This window comes from Chroicocephalus ridibundus, chromosome 6 (assembly GCF_963924245.1).
Source record: "Chroicocephalus ridibundus chromosome 6, bChrRid1.1, whole genome shotgun sequence".
Taxonomy (NCBI): Eukaryota; Metazoa; Chordata; class Aves; order Charadriiformes; family Laridae; genus Chroicocephalus; species Chroicocephalus ridibundus.
In genome coordinates, this window is record NC_086289.1 from 37,991,331 (window position 1) to 38,015,236 (window position 23,906).

General features: G+C 42.2%; 2 protein-coding genes across 5 annotated transcripts in view; both read left to right on the top strand.

Moving 5' to 3' along the window:
- MCU (mitochondrial calcium uniporter) overlaps nucleotides 1-12,049 on the top strand; it is a 98,350-nt gene extending 86,301 nt beyond the window's left edge. Inside the window, exons 3-9 of one of the 3 annotated variants that reach the window (XR_010071459.1) lie at nucleotides 1,373-1,543; nucleotides 2,486-2,590; nucleotides 5,814-5,974; nucleotides 6,447-6,650; nucleotides 8,772-8,888; nucleotides 9,540-9,626; nucleotides 10,091-12,049. Coding sequence is in view for 2 of the 3 variants with exons in the window: in XM_063337464.1 (XP_063193534.1) it covers nucleotides 1,373-1,543; nucleotides 2,486-2,590; nucleotides 5,814-5,974; nucleotides 6,447-6,650; nucleotides 8,772-8,888; nucleotides 10,091-10,207 (875 nt within the window). In the remaining variant the exon portion in view is untranslated. Of the gene's footprint in view, nucleotides 1-1,372; nucleotides 1,544-2,485; nucleotides 2,591-5,813; nucleotides 5,975-6,446; nucleotides 6,651-8,771; nucleotides 8,889-9,539; nucleotides 9,627-10,086 lie in introns of all 3 variants that reach the window. The other 2 variants (XM_063337465.1, XM_063337464.1) reach the window with 2 other exon arrangements.
- OIT3 (oncoprotein induced transcript 3) overlaps nucleotides 10,594-23,906 on the top strand; it is a 32,019-nt gene continuing 18,706 nt past the window's right edge. Inside the window, exons 1-5 of one of the 2 annotated variants that reach the window (XM_063337458.1) lie at nucleotides 10,594-10,727; nucleotides 12,147-12,279; nucleotides 17,522-17,721; nucleotides 21,459-21,833; nucleotides 22,320-22,430. In XM_063337458.1, the coding sequence (XP_063193528.1) occupies nucleotides 12,236-12,279; nucleotides 17,522-17,721; nucleotides 21,459-21,833; nucleotides 22,320-22,430 (730 nt within the window). In that variant the 5' untranslated portion in view covers nucleotides 10,594-10,727; nucleotides 12,147-12,235. Of the gene's footprint in view, nucleotides 10,728-11,329; nucleotides 11,428-12,146; nucleotides 12,280-17,521; nucleotides 17,722-21,458; nucleotides 21,834-22,319; nucleotides 22,431-23,906 lie in introns of those variants that run through there. The other variant, XM_063337459.1, reaches the window with a different exon arrangement.

Below are 23,906 nucleotides of genomic sequence, written 5' to 3' on the forward strand. Positions count from 1 at the left end.
CATATTGCCCCAAGAGTTGTCCTAACATGCAACTAATCCTTTGATAAACAATTCCCTCATCTGGCAGCAGACCGCTGGTATAAAGGCGGTTGGTGGCAAAACTTTCTGAACAGTGGCATGCTGAGATATAGTTTCCTTCGATAGTCAAAATTACATTATTTGCTTCTATTTCTACTTGCATTGACTTCTTTGACCCAATTAGTTTTGATGTCAGCTGCTTAAATTGACTTGGCATGTCAATACATGAGTTAGATGAGTTTAAGTAAATGGCGTGGTTCATAGAGTTGGCCAAAGCTACAACAGGTGGGAATACTGAGCCAGATGCAGTGTGGGTGGGTGTGACTGTACAATTCTTGAGACATGGCAAACGCTCTCTGCAATAAAAAAGACCTTACGTGTTTTACATAAGAAAAATACGTAGCAATCCAAAGTGAATCATTTTTAGGTGTGCTGCTATATCTTAGCAACTACTGCACTTTGGTAAAATTTGGACTGTTTGTGACTCAGTAGGGGGCTTAGGGAATATGAACTCTTAACTTTTTTCTATGTATGGATATCCTGAAGCATACAGAGTGGGCTGTCTTCTGTCAGTAAAATAATAACTAGCTTACAGTTCATACCGGTCACTACCGTAAATCTTAGAAAGGTGCACTGAAATCTGTAAGAATTTTCTTGAAAAAGCTCCTGACAGCACTAAAGAAATGGAAAATGTTTTATCTACACCTAAGTAGTAATGTCTATCTTCTGAAGTACAAAGTGTATTGATTCCATGAATTTTAGATGAAATGACCTTGAAGCTTAAACTCAGCGCTCTTCCTACAACCTCATACTCCTGACTGCTCTCTTAAATATTTGTTGTCTTAGAACAACCAGGAGGAAACCGGTACTAAACAAGAATAAAAAGGTTTGAAGTAGGTCCTTCCTTGATGTTTCCGAATATACACAGTCTGCCTTTGTATTATGGGCTATAAAATCCTGATAAATTGCACAGTGTTTTGTCTTCTGAAGTCCAAATTACTTTGATTCTCAAAAACTAATCAAAACATACTGTGCTGCCATATTGTGGCTTTTAGATATCATGTTGCCTTTAGTGTAAATGTGATTGTGCTTGGAGTAAACGTATTCTACTTTTCCACAAAGCACAGAAAGTTTAACAGATACTGCCAAGTCGATGGGAGTGAAAACCTCTGTCATCCCTCCATTTTTCTTTGATGGACACATCTCTTGATAAAAGATGAACCAAGAATTTAAAGTCTCTTTCATATTCAGCTCATAACCTTGTTTGCCTTTTCTCCATGGGACAAATACAGAACTATTACGAGAAGATCTGTTAATTTTTAATGAGAAACTTGCATTTTTGTCATCTTTGTAGAAGTGACGGTGGTTTACCAAAATGGGTTACCTGTGATTTCTGTGAATCTTCCATCCCGGCGTGAACGTTGCCAGTTCACGCTTAAACCGATCTCGGACTCTGTTGGTGTGTTCTTACAACAGCTGCAAGCAGAGGACCGAGGAATTGATCGGGTTGCAATCTACTCAGCAGGTACTGCTGTTTACAAACTAATTGATTTACTTGCTTGCCAGCTATTTTCATCAGCCTTTTGCTTTTTAAGTAAAAGCTTGTTATGGTGTGAGTTCCTTAATGTTCCTGAAAGAGTAGAAGGTAGAAATGCCATTCCTAGAGTAAGAATATTGTTAGCTGTCCCTTTGCAGTCAGGTCTGCCAAGGAAATCTGACTGTAGAGTGGAGGAGGAGAAAAACATTCCTAATGCTTAGCTTACCTCCATTAGGACTAACATCTATGTTTTTGGTGAGTTTCCTACTATTTAGTACGAAAGATCCAAGCTATGCAACCTATGTAAATATTCTAATTGATTTGTAAGTAATTGGGTGTAAAGGCGGTACGATGGAAACAGTATCTTGCTTAGCTATGAAAATTCAGTCATATTTGACTTAATGTCGTGTTTTGCTATGTTTTGCTCAATTGCTACGTGTCTGCTAGGCACTACAGCTCTGAAACGATGTGAGGATATCTTCTGAAAATGCTATCAAAGCAGATATTTCCTTAAAAGTCTTGGCCTGAGAGGGAGGTGTTTGCTAGGTTAGTAAAGTCAAAGCTGTCCGATACCAGAGATTGAAATAATCACTTCTAATGCTACTGGGGAGAGATAAAGGTCACTTAAGTGGATTGTATTGCAAAACATAGTAAAATATTCAAACTGTGTGGGATGACATGAACTGCTTTTTATAAGATGGCCCAAAATATCACAAATTTAGAAGAGCAGCTGCATACATAGCTCAGCTAGTATTTGCCATGTTAAGGTCCCCCAAAATCTATATATCTGTCTTGACGAAGAGTATTGTCTGTGGGAAAATGCGTAAGTCCAACAACAGGATTTGGGATGGCATTACGACTTGCTTAGCCACAGTGTGTTTAGGTACTTTGTTTTCACTGTTTAATGAGTCACCTGTGTTTGCCTTACAGATGGCACACGTGTCGCCTCCTCCACAGGCATAGATTTGCTTCTGCTGGATGACTTCAAACTGATCATTAATGATGTCACATATCATGTTAGACCACCAAAGAGAGGTAAACCAGCCTGGTTCTGGTAAACATCAGAAATAAATTTCAGTATTCAGTTTCCTGTTTAATCGTAGCATGCTTTATTAACATTAAGAACATGAAGTGTATTTCTGAAGGAAACCTTGCAGTTTCAAATCCTGCCCTTGGAGTCTAATTTAGTGATATCCAAGTAATCGTAGCAGTCTGTAATGAAAAGCAAATATTCATTCTGCTCAAAGCCAGTAGCCCCCATAAGAGGAATAAAGAAAGAAATGTAACTTCTTTTAATTTATACATTTTTCTTTTTTTTTCTAATTACTGAAAAATAATTTAATTTAACTCATTCTGAAGGATTACAATGTAAAATGGGAATTAGATTGAAACTTATGTTAACTGATTTGGAAGAATAAGTCGTTCCCTTACCTGACAGTTAACATTGTTTCCTTTTAAGTGTGGTACTTTTAATATTGCAAATAAACCTTGAAACCTTATTAGCTAACAAACAGTGAAATAAATGAGACCGTACAAGGTTACATTACTAAGAATTAAATAGGAAGGGAAACCAACCTATTTTGAATCGATTAAAAAAATCTTTTTAGAGTAATGGGCTTTGGATGTGAAAACTTGCAAGAAGCTTTTGAGACACTCCAGAGTTACTGGCAAAGGCAGGAATTTGGTATTTTCATCTATCATCTACTCTTTCTCCTAGGCAACTTTATAGGCTTCATAAAGCACCAGCTTCTTGCATGCCTGTACTTACCTCTGAGGACTTAAACGAAAGGATCCGTTTTGGAAATGTTTCCCTGCTTGTTGCTTGACTCACAGACAGTGGGGGATATTTGTTGTTCTGGTATTGTTGCGGGCAATAACACAAAGTTTGCAAGCAGTATTTTTCTAAAAGGAATTTTTAGCCCTGTAGACAAGAAAATAAATTAGTAAGGATCTTTAACTTGACTTGCATGTCCAGTTGAGGTTAGATGGTGGAAATGCCTTCCCCTATTTACCTGGATGTTTTCTCTAGTGTTTGGGCCTTCCTCTCTTATGCCTCTCTTCAAGCAGTAGATAATGAATAAAATAATTCATAAGGCAAAAGCTGTGAGAGAGCTGTTAATGTTCCTTTTGCCTTAATAAGGCAACATGCTAAAGGAAGCTGATCTATCAAAAATCAGACCGACCATATCTTTTGGGTCTGAGACTGCCCTGGGCGGCTGACTTCTAGGAAGATCTGCTGATACGTGCCATCTTCCTCTGTAGATGTAGTTAGCTTCTGAGGACATTTTTGCAAGGAAAATAATAAAAATGTATTCTAGCATTTTATTGTTCACAATATAAAAATACCAAGTGAAAAAAGGAATTTCTGACTGGAGGAACTTTGTGCAGCCACTTGTCCTTAGCGTGCAGGAGTCTCTGGAATTGGGAATTCAGCACTGGGTGAGATGATGTTTCTCCCCTATCTGTGGAGACCTCCACTAGCGATGTGTTTTTTTTTTTTCCAATCTCCTTAACGGCACCTTGACAGAAAACTCTCCATTAAGACTGGATATCTAAATCACTGGATTTCTCACACACACAAAAAGTTACTCTCTGCTGTCTCTTACCTTACTGCTCTGTGTCCCGAATGTGGTGTTTTCACACACTTATAAGATATTGTAAACCAGAGAAGTGGATTGGGTATTTTAACAAGGTATCTCTTCCAACTGTTAGCCCCTGAGAGCAAGTGATGGTATCAAGCCTAGCTGGTCTAGTCTGTAATTTGTAATACCACTAAATGAGAATGCAAAGCTGCTGTCTCTTTCTGCACTGGAGAAATTGCTGTCCCATGATAAGGCAATCCATACATCCCACGAACATAGTGTTTGGGAGAGCAAAGTCTGTGTCTGTGAGTCTGTGTGTTTTTGGTTAGCTCACTTGTGTGATATACCCATTGTGCGCTGGTAGGTGAGCTCTGGGATCACCTAGGTTACATGAAATGCTGCCTCTGATTCATTTGCCAAGGAGATTTCTATAGTTAGCTTGTATTAAAAGGAATGTGCCCCTAAATAGGCACTGAGATTAGTTCTGTTAGACTTTTCAGCACTTGCTTTTCCATTTTTACAAAATCACCTCGTGTATTTTGAAATGGAAGTGCCAGAACACTGTAATCTTAAATACTAAGTACTTTTTGATGGTCATTTCATAGGAATACTCTTTTTTTTTATTTTCTTTTTTTTTTTTCAGAGGGGGAACAGCAGCCCTTTAGCTGGGGCAGGGAATATGGTGTGCTTCGTGTGCCTCGGCATAGAGAACTGAGTCACTTCGTTCCCCTGAGCTGACAGTGTTAAAATTTAAGCTGTCCATAGCTTTTTATGAATCTAAACTCTTTCACTTGTTGTTCGTTTGAGAGTTGCAGACAAAGTCTAGATGGGTTGTTGCAGCTCTGCCATGTCAGTTCTGTTTTCTGTGTTGATAAAAATCATATTTTAAGGTAACAGAAGGAACAAGCCCAAGGATGCTACCAAAAAAAATAATTTATTTTTTTTTTTTTAGATTATTTGGCTAATGTCAAGTTCTTTTTGCTTTAATTTGAAACTTGTGGGTTTTTTTCCATATGGAATGTGTAATATACCACTAGTCACAACTGCTTTACAAGTTGATGTCCTTTAGGAATCCTTTTTGTGTTGAAATGCAGGGATAAAAGCAGTTTCAATTAGTGGCCCTGTTACTGTCTTTTTTTAAATACTGTGAGGAAGAATTTCATTGTCCTGTAGGCATCACAGCATGGGGATCCCCACAGAGTGCTGAGAAACAATTCCTGGCATCGGTACTCAAAACAATTATCATAAGACTGCATGTTCTAGGGTCACTAACCCAAGATCTTCGGCTGCCATCATCAATAACCGTGGTTGCTGATGGTCTGAATTCTGGCTGTTTCTTGACAGCTGCTGTGATGCATCATACTCATTTAGTTGTTCATTTGTCTTTGCTAAGTCTTGTATGTAAATATGGATCAGAAGTAGCTGTTGATAATCTAGCAAACTAATAGCATGTATCTCTTTTCCTTGTTCTTATCAAATTTTAGGAATATCCAGTAATAAAGCCTGGTTTTCTTTGTAAGAAATTTGTATGGTTTTAGAGTGCTGGAATCTTCCAGAGGCTTCTTTGTTGCAAAGATAGTTTCATGTGTTTCCTGTGTAGACTAATAGCATTTTCTGAAGATTATATGAGAAGTTCTGTGGATAAATGCATATAAAGCAGTCTCTTTTTTTCCTAGAGCTCTTAAGCCATGAAAATGCAACGACGCTGAATGATGTCAAGACATTGGTTCAGCAGTTGTATACCGCCTTGTGCATTGAGGAGCACCAGCTGAACAAAGAGAAGGAGCTGATAGGGAGACTAGAGGAATTGAAGGAGCAACTAGCACCACTAGAAAAAGTGAGAAGTTTCTCATTGTATTTTACTTATCCTCCAAATGCAGCCTTAATTTATTTCAAGGTTTTAATTAGGTCCCTGGCATGCTTAAAGATCACTGAAGCAGAAAAGATGCAGTAAGTGTATCCAAACCATATCTGTTTCTGTTTCCTATGGAAGTATTTTGTTTCTTTGCTTTATATAATTGGAAACGAACTTGGTAGTAAATAAAGACTGGGGCTAATGCAACAGAACATCTCTGAACATAGAGAAATAAGCAGCCTTGCAAGGTATCCAGAGCATGCTCAGAGTAAAATATGGATGATGGGAAGATACTGATAGAAAAGGAGTCTGGATTTGTCTGTATAACTGAGACTCAAATCGTGTGTCTCAAACAACTTAGGATTTAATATAAATACAAGGTGTTATTTTCACATATCTCTTAATTAATGTAATATTTTTGAGAATGTAAGGCGTGTACTTGTGTCTCCTGCAGGTAAGGATGGAGCTCAGCAGGAAAGCAGAGAAGAGGACAACGTTGGTGTTGTGGGGAGGCCTGGCCTACATGGCCACTCAGTTTGGGATTCTGGCCCGCCTCACCTGGTGGGAGTATTCTTGGGACATTATGGAACCAGTCACCTATTTCATCACCTATGGTAGTGCCATGGCAATGTACGCTTATTTCGTAATGACTCGCCAGGTAGGACTTGTTGTGCTGACATTGACACTTCAGTAGAAGACTTACTTTGAGCTCTACTCTCTAGAAAATTAGGAAAATTGTGCCTGTTAGAAATCGCTTTGCCCCTTCCTTATCCTGTCAGAACCTAATGCCACTTGATTTAATTTGTTCTGTCCAGGAAGGTTGTATATGGTTGTGGGGGTCTGCTGGTGGTGGTCATTGCTGTTTTCTTGGTTGTCCTACCATAAATGCTTATATATGTTCTGTGATTGACTGCTTTAGCTATACAGGTTCATCTACTGACAAGTAATAGTTTCTACACACACGCAGCCTCACACACATTGACTTGCACTGGAGGCCTCCAAGTGCTGTGATTTATCATCCCAAACAGACTATGGGTGCATGAGGTACCTTTCTGAGTTCCAAGGAAGAACACATCTCTGACATGAGACACTGGCTTTTTTAAAGAGACAAAGGTTCATGGATCACGTTGGAAATGCTTTTGTGTAGGTGTTCCATGGATCTGGCATCCCATCCATCCAGATGAAAGATCCTTCTCTGGATCTTTGTAGTTGTGACAGACTCTGCATGAATTTCTAGTACACGGTTTGTCTCATCACTCACATTTAAACTTCATAATCCCACCTAAATGCTGAGGGAGGGAGGGCTCAAAAGGTCTCTGCTGTCAGAAGACCATCAGAAGAGATGCTGCAGGTATTCCAGTGTGGTGTCCCAGGTGTCTTTCAGCTGCATCATTTCAGGGGCTGGGGACAAATGTGCTGCAATAGTTCTTGCCAAGTGCAGGTGGAACTTCTGCCATGTTTGAACTCAGATTTGATGTTTTAATCGTCATCTGTATCAACTAGTACCTCTTCTACTAGACCTTAAAGCCTCAGCGTTTCAGGGATGGCTTGACTCTGAATGCAGCTTTTCTCCACCTGACAGCTGTGATCAATGGATGCATACCAGACACAGGGGCTGTGTGATGTTCCAGTGCAAGGAAGAGTTAACTTCGGCAGAGGCAGACCTGTGTTTTGTAGAGGCTGTGTGGGATTTGGTGTGAACAGCTCTGCTGCTCTGAGTTATCTGCTTTCTCTAAAAAGCTCTGACTTTTTGCACTAGAGTATCCCTGGCAAAAGCTGTGGTATTGGGTTCTTGTTCTCGCTTGCATGGCTTGGTTAAGAAATGAGCTCACAAGCAACTATTGTTGCTTTAATTAGCTACTGCATGTTTATGACCTTAAGAAAAAGAGAGTAAGGGCCATCTTACAAAGGCTTATTCTGGTATTTTTAGCTTTTTCTCCCTTTCTTCCCACAAAGTTGTCAGTATTCGAACTCCGAAATGTGTTAGTTTTTGTTCTCTCTGTGTGGAAGGATTCACGCATTCAGGACGGGAGGGAGGGTGATGGTAACTCACTGCTGGAGTGTAACATACTAGTAGAGAAGCAAATGCCTGACCATACTGGGTCTGGCTGGGATGGAGTTAATGTTCTTCGTAGCAGCTGGTATGGTGCTTGTTTTGGATTTGTGACCAAAACAGTTGTGATAACACGACAGTATTTTTGCTGTGGCTGAACAGTGCTTGCACAGCATCAAGACCTTGTCTGTTTCATGTTGCTTCCCCTGCTCCCCCAGGAACAGGCTGAGGGTGGGTGAGGTGTTGCAAGGGGACACAGCCAGGACAGCTGACCTGAACTGACCAAAGAGATATTCCATACCATATAATGTCTTGTTCAGCAATAAACTGGGGGAGAGTTTCTCCAAAGTAGCTGTTTCTCGGAGACTGGCTGGACACTGGTCTGCTGGTGGGAGGTGGTGAGTGGTTGCTTTTGCATCACTCCTATGGGGTTTTGGTTTTTCTTCACTTATTAAGCTGTCTTTATCTCAACTCTTAAGTTTTTCTTGGTTTTTGCCCCTTTGATTCTCTTCCCCTGTCCAGCTGTGGGGGAGTGAGTGACTGGGTGGGGGCTTAGCTGGGGTCACCCCATCACACTGGGTGAGCTTAGACAGTGCTGTCTGGTCTTGTGCCTTTGCTGACAGGAACTAGTCATCCTCGCAAAACACACCTGATACATACTGTGCTAACGGTATCCTGCGTTGCATCCTGTTGTGGCTTTATTCTTTTCTCCTTTTTTCTTTTTAGGAATATGTTTATCCAGATGCCAGAGACAGACAGTACTTATTATTTTTCCATAAAGGAGCCAAAAAGACACGATTTGATCTAGAGAAATACAATCAACTCAAGGATGCAATTGCTCAGGTAACAAGAATTTTTCCAGAAATAAGACAAAGAAATTACTGCTTGCAAGTTCGTACCTGCTATTAATAGATGCACCTCAAACAAGAATGGATGTATTATAAGTTTTGAGCCCATTTTCTTGTCACAGCCCCAGTGCAATCACTGAATTGGCTTTGATATGCCCAGGAAAAGAACTGCTGGATGTGTAAATCAACATGAAACTGTTGCCTCTATCTATCTGTAAGGGCCATTTAGAAACTGCTGGCAAATCTTGAGTTGCTTCAGGCACTTTATGCCTCAGAGGAGCCTATTTCAAGATTTCCTTTCTTCTCAGCTCCTACACACCAGATGGATTTAGTGAGGAATGAAGACTTGCATCCATTCAGTTCATGTCTTCCTGACATAGCACTTCAGTGCACTGGGTTGCAGTCCTGGAAAATAACATAAAAAAAATTTAGTTGTATTGTTAGAGGCAATGGGGGCAGATTTCTCATGTCCTGGAGACGGACACTTTTGGCAGACTGTCCCCATTGTGGGATTTGTTCAACAAAGGAGTCAGAGATCTTCCCTTGTGTTTCTGAGAGCCTTTCTGCAGAGGGATAGCATAAGCAGAAAAAGCAGAGCTACCACGTTCTTTTTCACTGCTCCATATCATTCTCTGTTTATTTCTAGGCTCTGGAAATGACAGTGTAGGATATCCAGGGCAAGATGTGTTCTCCCCCTGCCTTGGAGAAGGAGCTACGCAAGGAGTAGAGGGAGGTCAGGGCTAGGCTCTCTTGGTATCGTGAGAAAACCCAGAAAGATGTCTGGGGTTTCTCATGCTGTGTTGAATGAGATACCCTTGGGTAGCTGTGTTTTCATGGAGCTTTTCTTCTAGAATCAACCATTAATTGGTTGTTTGGTGTTCTGTGTTTTGTTTTGCTTTTTTTAAAAAAAAAAAAAAGGTTCCAGTGACTTTATGGGAATCAGATCTTCCCTGCCATATTCCTTTTAAGTGTCTGCATGTAGACATGTTTAGAGAAGTACAGAGCAAATGTCTTTCAGTAAGTGCTGAGAATGGTTTTCCCAACTGTAAGCCTGTGACTTTGCTTTACTTTTTGAACACTTCCCTTCTGAACAGGAACACCAAGGAAATATGGAAAACCTTTCCATTCAGCAAAGGGGATTGGATGAAGGTGTTTTGAGAGCTTGTTCTTTATAATGTGTCTTTTACTTTTAGGCAGAATTGGACCTTAAGAGGCTTCGAGACCCGCTGCAGGTTCACCTGCCCATCCAGCAAATTGATGAAAAGGACTGATCAGCAAAGAAGTTTTGAACCCCAGCAAAAAACCTGTTCATAGCTCTTGCCTTTTTAATTAAAGCATTGCAGGTGGAAGCTGGGAGGTGGTGTGGGGGTGGAGGGTTTTTTACCTTTAATCAAGACGAAAGACTGTAGGGGGGGAATCTCTTAAGTCCGAAGATGGGACATTGTGGAATGTTAGTTCTCAAAAGGGCTTGGCAAATAGTCACATTTAAAAAACCGACTGAATGGCAATTGTGTACAAGTACAGGATTGGGGGGTTCATGAAAAGAATGTAATGCTGGGGTGTAGGGGTGTCTTCTTCCAGCTTTGCAGGGTCTGCCTCTTGAAAAGACACCAGCAGCCTGCTTAGCTTTTTAAATTTTCCTTTACCTGATTCAGATCTCTCTTTCTCTCTCAAAAAAAAGGAGAAAAAAAAAAAAAAGAACAAAGAATCCAAGCCACCTGGAGCTATGGCTGGTGATCAGAACTTGCACTCCACCGCCATTAACACGCACACTTCTGATCAGACCTGGTCTCTTTTATAAAGTTACTACAAGACTGCTTTCTACTGGAAAACCGTGAGCTTCCCCTTCCCAGCCCACCCCATGTGCTCCACTGACTTCCTCCTTTGCTTATTTGTAGCACAGATTGGTTGTAGCCAAGTGAGAGAAGGAACACGTTTTCTTCTGGACATTTGATAATTGATATTTTGGATTATTCCATAATAATTATATAAAATTTGCGTCCCATTGCCCTTGAGCTCCTTCTAGAAATCAATGGCAGCGTTGCATGAGAGGTTTTTTATCTTCAGTCTTAAGGGAGGGAGATTCCCCTCTTCCTACCCCAAATCTGATAGCCACCTGGACTATGAAATTCTGAATGTTTAAAAGATCATGAAACTCTCGCAGAATTGTGACTCCTGCTTAAATGAACAGTTTTGGAACATGGAATAATTAAACTTGATATTTGACTGCTTGTGTAACGGGATAAAAGGTCTCATATATGGTCAAAGCATTTTCCTTGCCCAGAAGGCTTCTTGAAAGCCCGGGGCTTCTACAGTGCAAGACACAGAACTACTTCAGTTCTCTAGCACTTTCCCCTACTTAAGTAGCTTTAAATGAACTTTGCACCCACAGGTCAGAATTTCTTAGGAGTGGCTAATGACATCTCTTGTTCTTAGCTAAAAGAAACAGAGGAAGGAAAGTCAACCCGTTGCCCTCTCTTCTAGCCAAGGCTGGCTGATTTCTAAGCAGATAAACATCTCTTCATTCAAAGCGGGTCAGTCTGTTTTAGCATCCTGCTGATAAATACTGTGGAGACAGGATGAAGGTGGGAGAAGGGCACTAAGCTTTATATACAGAAAGGCTGGCTGCTTTTTTGATGTTTCACTACTACTCCTCACTGTGTCATGGAAAGAGGCTTCTGCGGTTTTTGGAGAACCATGTTTAAAAAAAAATAGGAAAGGAAAAAACAAATCAGTATTAACTAGACGCCAGGTGCCTTGCAGATGTGGAAACACAGCTGGGATTGCTGCCTCTTCTCACTCAATGGCATGTTGGACCGAATGGGTGCATGTTTCTAGGTTGTTTTTTCCCCCTTCCCCTTTTCCTCTGTCTTTCAATTTAATTACATTGTGTGATTATTTTTTTATCTGTTTTATCCTGTTTGTGTGGTGAGTTTTAAAGGGGAAAAAAATGAACACGATCCTGTAGCTGAATCCTTGGTGTGTGTTTGGGATGAGGGAGGGAGCATGGAGAAAAGTCCTTCTTTAAAAAAAAAAAAACAACAAAAGAAAACAAAAAAAAAAATCTGAACATGTGTAAAATCCTGTATCATTTATGAAATATGTATAAAAGAGCAATGTACTTCTGGAACAATAAATAACTATTCAATTTTTGAATCAGTGCTCTTGAATAATGTTATTTTCCCCATATGAGAAGAGAACATTGTATGTGTGGCAGCTGTCTCCTGAGTTTCCTCCATTTCTTTTTGTTTAGGTTGTTTCTTCTTGACCTTACATCACCGAGGCCATGATGAATGCAGATAATAGCTTTCCTGAAGAAGCTCGGATGGAGATCTTGGTGCCATGCCTAGCTGCGTAACACAGGGATCTCAGGAGCAGTTGAGGTGGTGAGGTAGAGGTAGAGATGTTTGGTCTAACAAAGATCTGCCTTTGTTTGACTGGCACAGTAGCTCTACGTGGTGGCTGACAAAACCTGGAGACATGTGGCACGTTGCAGGATAAGAATATATATGAGCGTGTAACGCCCAGCAACCTAAAATGTACTGAGTGGTGTCCGTGTATTTCTGTATTGCATTGAAGTGCTGTTTCAGAGGAAAACTGGTTTTAAGCTTCTGTTACTGTCTTTCTGGGCCCTTGAATGGCTGTGGTCTGATTTGTCATGGTGACGTATCATTTGCTCATTAATTTTGGGAATCATCAGACTGTACTTTGTCCTAACTTTATGGGATGTTAGCTTGAGACATTTAGTGACAGAAGATTTTTATCATGTCCATCAACTGTTTAAAAAAAAATAAAAATCCATGATTGGCCAGTTCTTAAAACAGCCAGCTCTCTCCTGTGTTTTTCTTGAAGTCAGAGAGGAGGGGCTGGAAGCTGGTAGTTGTTGCGACCTACTGACAAACCCTCTTCTTCCAAGCAGCCCTCAGTCTGCTGCTGCGTACAGCTGAGCTGCTGCCCTCCCTAGACAAATTGCTTGGAACAGTTGCATAAGAACTCATCCATTTTGGTTTCCAGAAGAACTGAAGACTTTGACACCAAGGACCATTGTCCCCATTTTGAAAGCAAGAAAATGGTGTGACAAAATTGTTCTTGCACATGCTTTAATGTTGTTCTAGGGATGACGTGGGAAAAGGAGTAAAATAAGAGTCTACAATTTTACCCTTAAATATGGGCTGTCCAGTGGGTCTTACTAGTCTGTACCTCTGGAAGACTGCTGTCTCACTCCTCTCTGCACCACCAGTGCACACGTGGTCTCTGCTGGGGGTTGATCACATGCCACAAGCCTCAGACTCAAACCTCAGTGTCTCTGCTAATATTGATGATGTTTGCTCTCCGGATATACACTGTTGTATATCAACACCAACAAACCCTCTTGCAGTAGCTATTTCATGCCTCAGGGCCAGGCAGGTAACAGGGTCCTGTCCCACTGGCAGCACTGTAGAGCAAGCGGTGCTGCCTGAATCTTAATGTAACACTGCATTCTTAAGAACCTATGAAGGATAAACAGCAGCGTGTATTGCAGTGTTCAGATGTTGCTTTTTCTACTAATTTTGTTATTCATTTGGTTAGCCTCTGTTCCCTGCTTTTTCTAGGAAGGAACTTTCAAATAAATACATGTCAAATTCAAAATTGTCTGGAGAAATGTATTAGGTTTCCTTTTTGACATGCCTGTGAGGCTCTACCTTGCAAGCCTCTCCAGGGGTGGTGCTCATGGCTCCTTTTTCCTGAAGAGCAAAGAAAAAATCCTTTTTCTTTTCCCCTGTAACTCTTCCGACCTGGCAGACAGTGATGATGATCACCTTGCTGCAAGTTCTTACAACTCCATGTTGACTCTAAGAGGGTTTGCATGATGGTCTGAAGCTGCTGTTGGCTGTCAGACCCTGGCACTATGTCAATCAAGTGAAGCTGGCCAAGTTGTCCTGTCTTTCTGAACAATTTCTTTGATCTCATTTGTGGTTTTTGTGTGGAGTTGTGAATGCTCCTCGCTGCTTTCTTCTCTGCCACGTTGTATGACTTTATTTTCACATAGGAAGGAGATTTTTATATCTTAAGTATTTTTCTGCCTATCCCAAGAGATTCCAATTACTCCCTTTAAAAAAAAAATCAGTTTTATTCCTATACTGACATTAAGGGAGTGAAAAGTAAAATACAGGAATAAAAATTAAACTTGCAGTGTATCTAAGCCCTGAAGTATAGGAGAAGCTGGTGTTAAGGTGTCTCATCGTGGCTCTGTGAACTTGTAAAAGATGAGTCCTAGTCCTGTTTCTGCCCCTGACTAGTTTTGCAATTGTGGGTGTGCTGTCTATGCCCTAATTTCTCCATCTAGAAATTGAGGATCATGGAAAATACACTGGGTTCTGTAGGACCTGTGGAAAAACACTCTCAAAATACCAAGTTCTGCATCACAGGGCTCCACTAAGGGAAAGGAAATAACTACTACTCTTCACTAGGAGTTATGTACTTGTCTGATTTTAATGGGTTCTTGGTGTTTTACTTGTTCTTGTGTTGAGTTTGCTCATACTTCAAACTCGTGTTCACTCCCTGATCTCAACAGCCCTTCCCATTGGCACCGTGTCCTGGGACAAGTTGTTTACAGAAACAAGGCCTATCTCTAAGTCCTTGACATCCGTGCAATCCATCTTAGCAGCCTGTCAAGGCTTATTGTGAACATACATCCTCAAATCAATCGCAGACAGGGATCCTGTCGTGCGTGTCGGGTTCTCCTCTCTCTCAGCAGCAGGAAATGCTGATTAGCTCTTCCGCCCACTCCTTCCAAGCAGGCTGCAGGAGTTACTCCTGCACCAAGAGCTGTTCTTCACACACCTTGCTTTCATCAAACGGTGGTGTGTCTTGAGCAGTGGCTCTGACAAAGACAAGGCCAGCTTCAGCAAACACCAAAGAATCTTTATTCATTAGTCCATTACAAAGAGCCTGATGCTTTCCAGCCTAGCTAATGCTTTGAAGAATTTGAGTTCCTTGTGTAAGGATGGTAAACCCGTCCAAATCTCTGGAATGAGCAAGAAGTGCAGTTGCCAACTGCAAAATAAGCTTTCTTGCTTACATTAAGAACAGACATACCTGGGCTTAGACTGCAGCAAATTTAGAAGATCCTATCTCTTGGGTTACCAAAATAAAATCCTAGCCCTCTATTTTAATATTGTCTTCCCTCTTCCTATCTTTAAAGCTGTGCTGATGAATACTTTTAAGAAATACTGACTTGATTCTGATTCTGCTGGGGAAGTCAGGCTCACTGATCTTTGGATTAGGGAAGTAGAGGTCAGGAACAACAGATTTACCAGATCTGTCTAGAGAGTGCAGGCCCTACAGCATCTAGAGTACTCTGTTAGAGTTGTATCCTCTCTCCAGAGGGTCTGTTTTTTGTTTTATGGGTTTTTTTTCCTCCCTTCCCCTCTAAGGAATAATTTCTGTAGCTCCCTGAGGCATAGATTTGCAGTGGCCTACTCTAATATAAGCTACTATTGTTTGTGGGGGAACTGGAGCCATGTATGTCACCTGAAATAACTTGCAAAGCAAAGAGTAAGTGCTGATAGAAGAGTTGCCACTGCTGGTGCTTCTTCCGGAAGACTGAGACAGGCTTTGTCTTTCCTGTGGATCCCAGAAATGTTTAGAGGCAGCACACTGAATCTTGTCCACCTTTAGACTGTTTCTTGGAATTGATAGTTACAGTGGTTTTAGCATAGCATTATCTCTGGGAATGCTGGGGCATCTCCTGCTTTAATCCCTTTTGGAGAACTTGATATGCTATGATGCAGTTTATTTCCTTCTGTTAATTGTCAGTTGTCAGTCACTTACATATAACTGTCAAAACATTGCTAGAGTCAGACCTAATATACCACCTACAAAAATGAAAGTAGCTTGTAATGAAATGGTTCAGAGAAACATACACACCTTTAACACAAATAGAAAATTCAATTCAGACTTGTCAGTTTTATTTACCAAGGACTGTATGTATGAATCAACCTCTCAATGAAAATGGCACAATATAACTTCCTGCGGCTTGGTGTATTATTCTCTGTTCAATTTTAGTTTCTCTTCTGGGAAGTCACATAACCACCTTTTGAGGGTTATCTGCCTTGCTAGCTTTGCGTAGTGAATTTGTTCTCTTTTCCTGTTGTTGAAAAAACTTTTCTGGTACTGTATAGCTGTCAGCACAATATAGCCACAAAGATTTTTTTAATTTTTTTGTGGTGGGAGTAACGATAGTCATTTTTAAAGCTTCTTTTGATGTTCCCTAGAGTCATTCACCACTGAAAATGACTCCTCTGCTGGGGTGGAGTAGAGCGTCATATTGTACATCACTGCCAAGGGAACACACAGACAGAGAGAGGCCATTGAGAACTTTCTATAACGTACAATCTCTACAAAGCAGGCAAATACCCAACTCCTTGTCTCAGGCAAACTCAATATGAAAATAACGCAGCTAATTTTTTCCTACTGGGATTTGAAGCTACTGCATCAACCTTGATGTTATCCCTTAGGCCAGCCTCCTGCAGAAACACAGGGTGCAAAGGAAATGGGGAAATGCCTACATTTGTGTGATTGTGCAATTACTGTATTCTTTGCTGATGGAGAGCTTTCTGCCTGCCAGAAATCCAGACGATTTCCTGGAGTATGACCATTGTTCATAAGCGGGGAAGGACCTGTAGATGTGTATATGTATGTATATGCTAAAAACAGAGTTTTAAGTCTATTCTCTATAATAAGATCTACAGCTAGTGGGATGAGAGAGAAGATCCCTTTCTATTTGTTCATGCTGTCCTTGGTATCTCTTACTGCCAATCGTGGTGATTGGTTTGCTTTAGTGGAAAACAGATTTCAGTGTGCTAGGTCTTATCTATAGCCAGAGCTTGTGGTTATGACCTGCATTTCAACCTAGTTTGGTTTGAACTGGTAAGGCAGAGGTTCTTAATTACTCAGTTTTGCATGGAAGTTAATTCAGTGTTGTTGGGTTTCTTGATTGTTGGTTTGGTTTTGGGTTTATCTGTTGGTTTTTGTTGGTTGGTTTGTTTGGTTTGTTTTAAAGACAGAGATCATAAGACTGCTGCAGAAAAATGTCTTTATTTGCCTTGTTTGATAATCTCGCTGCAACAGTCAGGTTGTGTGACCAGGAGTGGAAAGGGTCTTTGTGAAGCATAGGAACAGCTTATTTCCCTGTGGGACATCAGTCTTTCACTTTGACTGATGTTCCCATTGTAGCTCTGCTCCACACACTCATCTGCAATCTCTGCTCGGAAGGATCAGTTCTCCTCCTTTGGCCACTATTTCCTGCAGTTAAGCCTCTCTTGCTGGTGTTTTCTGCCTGTAGGGAGCCATGAAGTCGTATGACTTGTGGAAGGAGCAGAGATAACAACAAGCACCCATCTGTTCTTCTTTTCCATCCCTTCGGGATGTCCGGGTGTCTCTGGTTAGAATTCTTCTCCAGATAAGATAGAGGAGGTGTCACTGTGGGGTGGTCAGGCTAGAAAACAATAGCGGGTTGAGTCCAAAAAACAAGATTGATCAGTAAGTACATCTCTGTTGTCAATAAGGGGCAGAACTGCTCTGTGGAGGTCAAGGCTGGAGCTGTACCCCACATCCCTTCAGCTTCTTCCTCTGATAAACTTCCAGGAGAGCTATCGCACTTGCTCTTCAGAAAGCTTGGGGTCAGAAGCTCCACCGAGAGGAAGACTGCAAGAGCCACAGCGTGTGCAAGGGCTTTCAAGCCTCTTTTACTTCAGTGGTAACTGTTCTTTGGCCGAGTGGAATGTCCCAGTACTTGTTATTCTGTATCTGCTTCATCATCCAGTTGCAGCCAGTGTCTTCCATGGGTGAGTAAAGAGGCATTGCCTTCAAGCTTATTCCTGTTTGCCACCTTTAAGGTTCGTGCTGAGCCTTGGTGTTCTTAAGTGAAAGACTGAAAGACATAAGAAATATCCTTTTTCTTTGAAGGTGGTGTGAAATTCTTTCCAATTGGAAAGATCTTTCTGTCACAGAGCTTGAAGCCTCCCATACCCAGAGAATCTCTACTGCCAAGGCGCTGTGGGATTTTCCTCTCCCTTTGGAGGGGAGACTCTGAGTAGATATCATGCTACTTCTTCACCTGCTTCTTTGACAAATCTTAATTTAATTTAGTGTCATAATGCAGTGCTGCTTATTTCATTGCTTAGTCGTGCCACAGCAGAGACCTCCAGTTACACAATACACACAGGATTAATCTCTTTGCAGAATGGTGGGTTTCCGAATGCTTGCTAGAGCCTGATTTGTCATCCAATATATATGCTAGCATGTCAGCTAGACAACTAATGATATCATCAAGATTACCAATGGAAAAGCTTTACTTCATAGCTAATGTTTGTCAGGCTGAATTGCTTAGGCCATGCAAGAAGTGTTGGGGAGGAAAAATTGAGCCAAGAAAAATGAAAAATAGAGGGAGTTGGAGACAGTTATACGTCTTGTGCAAAACCCCCATGCTTTCATTGTTTGGGAAGAAGAGATGAGAGGTTGATTAGCTGCTTATATATTTTTGTGGAGTTTTTTTCCTTAAAAACTCAAGTTAGTTTTCAGTAAACTGTGCTGCCAAGGACTGCTTGGTGTCTGCAGCGAGGTTGGCTTGGGGCAGCCCTGGCAGTCCGAGGGTGTCCGTGAGGCTCTGCAGTGTTCAAAAGAGCACTGTCTGCTTTTTCTGCTTGTCTGCCTCCTCTTCACTTCTGCCTGAAGCTCTCGGAGAAATGGAAGATGGGAGGGTGTGATACCCTGTTCCCCTGCTCCCCTTCTTCCAACTCCCTCTGAGCTGCTGCATGTTCATCTCAGTAAATTTTATCTTTAAATTATCTTCTGAATGTTTAGGAGACAATGTGATCTCCCTAGATGAGTGTTTTCAGAGTCTATCTACAAAGAATATTTCATAAAGTTAATTATACTGTATGAAAGCTAATGAGAGTGTGTGTATTTTTGGTGCTCCCCAGCTGGGAAGCTGACAGGGCATTCCTCGCTTCTCCTCATTTGGCTTTTAACAACACAAAAACCTTTTTATCTTAGTCAGTGACTCACCCTAAGGCCATACCAAATCATCTTGTGGAAACCAAGTGAGTTACACTGAGGGATGCACAGAGGAAGCTCTGTTCAGCTTCGCGCAAAGAAAGGCAGGACCCATCTTTCCCTGTCGCAAGAAGTCCTCTAAGCTTTTGGAGGATGGGATTTAACAGTGCTGCTGCTGTCTGTGGGCAAGGGTGGACAAGGAGAGGCAGGTGAAATCAAGAGCTTATGTGGGATTGTCTGGTGAATCTCGGAGATTTCCTGCTGTGGTTCCCCTTCTGTTGCTCAGGGGAACTAAGGGCTGGTTGTGGTGGGGAGTGAATCTGCTCCTCTGTCTGTCTCCTGAATTATGGCACTAGAGATTCCCTTCGTAACCCAGACCCACACTCCCTGTGCCAGCTAGCAGCTCTGCAGCACTCTTATGACTACAGCAGCTGCCCCTGCCTTTTAAGCTGGATTCGAGGCCAAACAAAATGTGTCTATGGCTGAGGAAAGCGTAAGGGCGTTTGTCAAGAGAGTTGTTGTATTTGCGAGAAGGTACAAGATAGCATGTCAGTGAGACAGATATTTACAGAGGTTGCAGCTAAATAAGGGTGGCTTGAAGTCCATTCTCTGAAGCACTTGTAGTTCTCACTTCAAAGTCAGTGAAGCAAATCAAAATAATGAACCGAAAAGGTTTGTCTGCATCTGGAACATTCTAATAGAAGCAATATAACGTCTCCCCCCACCCAAATTGCATCATCCTATTGTTTAAATAAAACAAACAGCGCAATTTTAAAACTTGAAAAGAAGTGTGATGTGGAAAGTACAGGGTATGCCAGTCTGAGATGCATTTAATCAGAGTGATTGGTTTTATTAGCCTAATTCTAGCAAATGGTAATCAATTCTTCTTACTCAAGACAGTATTAGCATTCATTTTGCTTAATAGGGAATAGCTAGTCATGGGTAAGTGGTGCTTAATCGCGTATTAGATGTAAGTGGAAATGAAACCTCTGGACTTTTAGTGAGGAAGCTGCCAAATCTGGGTTAATTAGAAGACTGAAAATGTAATGAACACTTCAGTTCTTCATTTTTTGTCTCCCTATGGTATTCTTATGTTTAATTGTTTGCAGAAGGTTCAGAAAGGCCTCTGAAAAGGGACACGCTCTTCAAGCCCTGCACGAACAGACATGCACATACCAGGAGGTCCTTGTGTTTATATCTTGTCCTCATAAACACTCACTTCACTCACAAACATCTGATCTCCTGTGGAGATCAGGAGGGTTTGTGGGCTTGCAAGGAACATGACTGCGTAAAGAATTGAACATTTTGCTCCCCGGAACATCCTGATTCAGACCTTTATGTTCTCTAGATTTTAAGATAATAAAAAGATTTTGGGAAGCTGTTTCAGGTGCAGGGAGGCAGCAACATCTCCTAAAACCACAATAGATACTGTGAATCGTGGAGGTGGTTAGCATTTGGCAGAGAGGGAAATGGGGGACAGTCTCTAAAGGAGACCAGGGCACATCTAAGTGGATCTGTAAATACAGAGGGCTGCCGCCTCTCTCTCTTGCCCCACTGCAGAATTTTACAGAGTGCACAAATTTGAGTTACAGCTCTTTCAGCTCACCTTGGCATAAACGTACATAGCTATAGGAGAGCCAGTGGAGAACAAAACTCCAGGAAAATGGAGCAGCGTCTCTTTCTCCTACCTCACTTCTCGAAGCATACACTCTGGTAGAGACAGCCTGCTGGGCTATAGATCAACTTTATTATGACCTGGGATAGCAGTTCTTGTATTTAGCTGTTTAAAATTGTACCCTGAAGTGAGTAGGAACTGATAAATTATGCTTAGAGTGTATATATAAATACAATTACATAGAGGTCTAATAATTGAAATGGAATATTTTCTTTCTGTACACCTTAAAGGTAATATTCCTGTTGTGTATCTTGCAGTTCATGTTTTAACTGATGCTTTGCAAAGTGATCTCTGGCTTGCGGTTATGGTGACTCAACTTTGAGAGCTGAGGTGGGCTATGGATGGATTTTTACAGAGGCTGCATAACTTGTTTGAACTCTGTTCCGCTTCCCCAAGACGTGTGGGAGGGTTACCAGTGAATTCAGGATGAACTTGCAGGTACTCAGTTAGCATGTCATCAAAGGGTGGATGTCCTAGGTTTGATCCAGTTGTCCCAGGACATATTTCCTAGGGCAAAATCACTCCCTGGACTTCAATTTTATTTATATTACTTTTTTCCCCTGTCGTACTCTACAGCAGCTAAATTGCATGTCAGACTGTTGCATGATGTTGTAAGAGCTCTGTTAATTTACTTTTTCTTCCAACACATTTAAGTTGAGCTGTCAGAATTTTCCATAAAGCAATTAGTTAGCTGGTATCGTTGTTTTTCCCCGGAGATCTCTGTCTATCACAATGGTTCTGTTAAGTCAGGAATAGAAAAAGAAATTATTTTGCATTCCTTGCAATTATCAGTCAACAACTTGATTTGATATCTACCAGATGTTCTCTGTTGTGTCTTGCTGCATGTCTCAGCCCTGGACCCCTGCTCTGCCTACATCAGCCTGAATGAGCCCTGGAGGAACACAGATCATCAGATAAATGGTTCCCATGGCCAGCCAACATGCGACAGTCAAATCGATGGGGAATGGTATCGCTTCACTGGCATGGCTGGCGATGCTATGCCGACCTTCTGCATCCCGGAGAACCACTGTGGCACCCATGCTCCCATTTGGCTGAATGGCAGCCACCCACGAGAGTCGGATGGCATCGTCCCACGCCAGGCCTGTGCCAGCTTCAATGGCAACTGCTGCCTTTGGAATACCACGATTGACGTCAAGGCGTGTCCGGGCGGGTACTATGTGTATCACCTAACCAAGCCTAGCGTTTGTTTCCATGCGTACTGTGGGCGTAAGTAATTGTTGAGATCATTTTTCTGAAACCCCTTTGTCCCCGTGATGCAGGAGGGGTAGTGAGCGTCCATGTAGCTGAGAGAGGTGGTGACTGGCTTCTAGCTTTCTCACCCAGAAGCGTGTCAGGTGATGCAGTGCGGGTGGTGGCCTGTCTATAAGAGATTGATTAGACTGTTTCACCTCCTTGAATTCTAGCCTTTGTTCAGCTAGTGGAAATCCATAACTGACCTGGCCGCAGTGATTTAATGCTCTCTGTGGGCCCTGTGGTTTGTCTTGGTCTGCTACCAAAGCCAAAATTTACATCTCTGACTTACAGTAATTAAACTAGATTATTTCTCATCAGCTTCAGTGGTTCAGCTTTCCTAAAGTGGTCTAGGTCTGTAACTGATGGACTAGACATAGGGCATGAAGCTGTCGGGACAAATACAGTATTTTTGGTGCATGCTTAGTGGTTTGTGCTGACAACATTCTTGTCGTGCCCTAGATTTTTATGACATCTGTGATGTGGTGGATTGCCAGGACTCCTGCCTGGACACTGGTGACTGCACGTGTTCCCCAGGGACAACACTAGGACCTGATGGACAGACATGTCTTGGTAAGGGTGGAAATAACTTGTGTCAGTTAACTGATGCTTTCTTTTCCCTTTGTTTTGTTGCTCACATCTCAATCCATTCTCTTAGAAAGCAGTGTAAAAAAAGGAAGAGTATTCTGAGAGGAGTTTTTCCCCCTGGCTGCCTAGAACAGGTCTTTGATTCTGTAAATGGTTTCAGATATCTCCCTGCAAGGTGAGGTATGACATCCCATGAGCAAATACACTCTGGTGCCCCTGGAGCTCCTTATGTACAGAGGGTAGATTTGCTTTCTGCATGGTCCAGCTGCTGAAGGCAGCAACTTCACTGTCAGTAGCAGAGTGTCTTTGCAAGATCACAGTTCAGCCTCATTGGTATTCAGGAATGGCTGTGCAGTCTGTCATTAGAGATTTCCTCTCACCCTCTCTGTTGAATGCCTCTTTTCTCCAAGAAAAGTTTTGCTGGCTGGCCTAGGGCTATGCACTAAGCTTCACCATACTTACTACCCTTGTGGGGCATTGTCCAGGGCCTGAGGTTTGAGGAGAGACAAAGAATTGGAGATCACAGCACAGCCTCAGGGGTTCTAGGCAGCAAGGCAAGGTGGTATTCAGGGGGCTGGCGTTTTGTGACTGCACTGGCAGAGACTAACATGACCAGGAGGGAGGTGGAGGGCTGCAAGTGAGAGCAGAGCAGGGAACATGGGCTTCAGGGATTTGTGAACCTCTGAGGTGAGGACAGCTGTGGTTGTGTGTGTGGTGCTGGGAGGAGAGCAGCTGGGCTGCAAGGTCTTAGGAAGAAGGTGGTCTGTGGGGCAATGCAAGGGGCTGGGAAGGGGGGGCAGCTGGGGAGCTGCAGAGCCTCACTGATGGATAGGAAGAGGTGGTATGGAGGGAGTAAGGGGTGCTAGTGTTTGGGGAAAGTGGGATCACATCGTTGTCTTTGAGGCTTGATTTGGCGGAGAAATTGAAAGCAGGGTTGGTCCAGCAGGCTGCGTGGCAGATGAGTTTCTTCCATATGGACTATAGCTGACAGAGCAGGCGTGGGTGGTCTCTTTCTTCACACTCCTCATGTCTGTGGGCATCAGGGTAGGGGCCACAGTTGTTATAATCTGTGGAGAGAGCAGCCTGGCCCTGCTGCAGATTTACACTTGCTCACACCTATTCTACAAAATGGTTTTGCTAAAGCTGCTCCACATCTCTGCAGCTGAGTGGCTGACTTAGCTCTCTCAGCTAATTAAAAGCATCTATTGGCTGCTTCTCTGCAAGACTTCCAGGCACAGAAGTGCCCTTGACAAGCAGCAGCACCCCATAAATATGTGGCAGGCTCGCAGGAAAGGATTTCCTGCAGCAGGGAGTCATGCAGGAGTCCTGAGTCCATCCGCATGTGCTGGAGCTGCCTTCATCCCCCCGCTGCCAGGCCGGGAAGGGATTGTGCACTGCTGCTTCTCTTGACAATAACCAGATGGCACAACACCTCAGCTGTAATAATCACACTGGTTTACC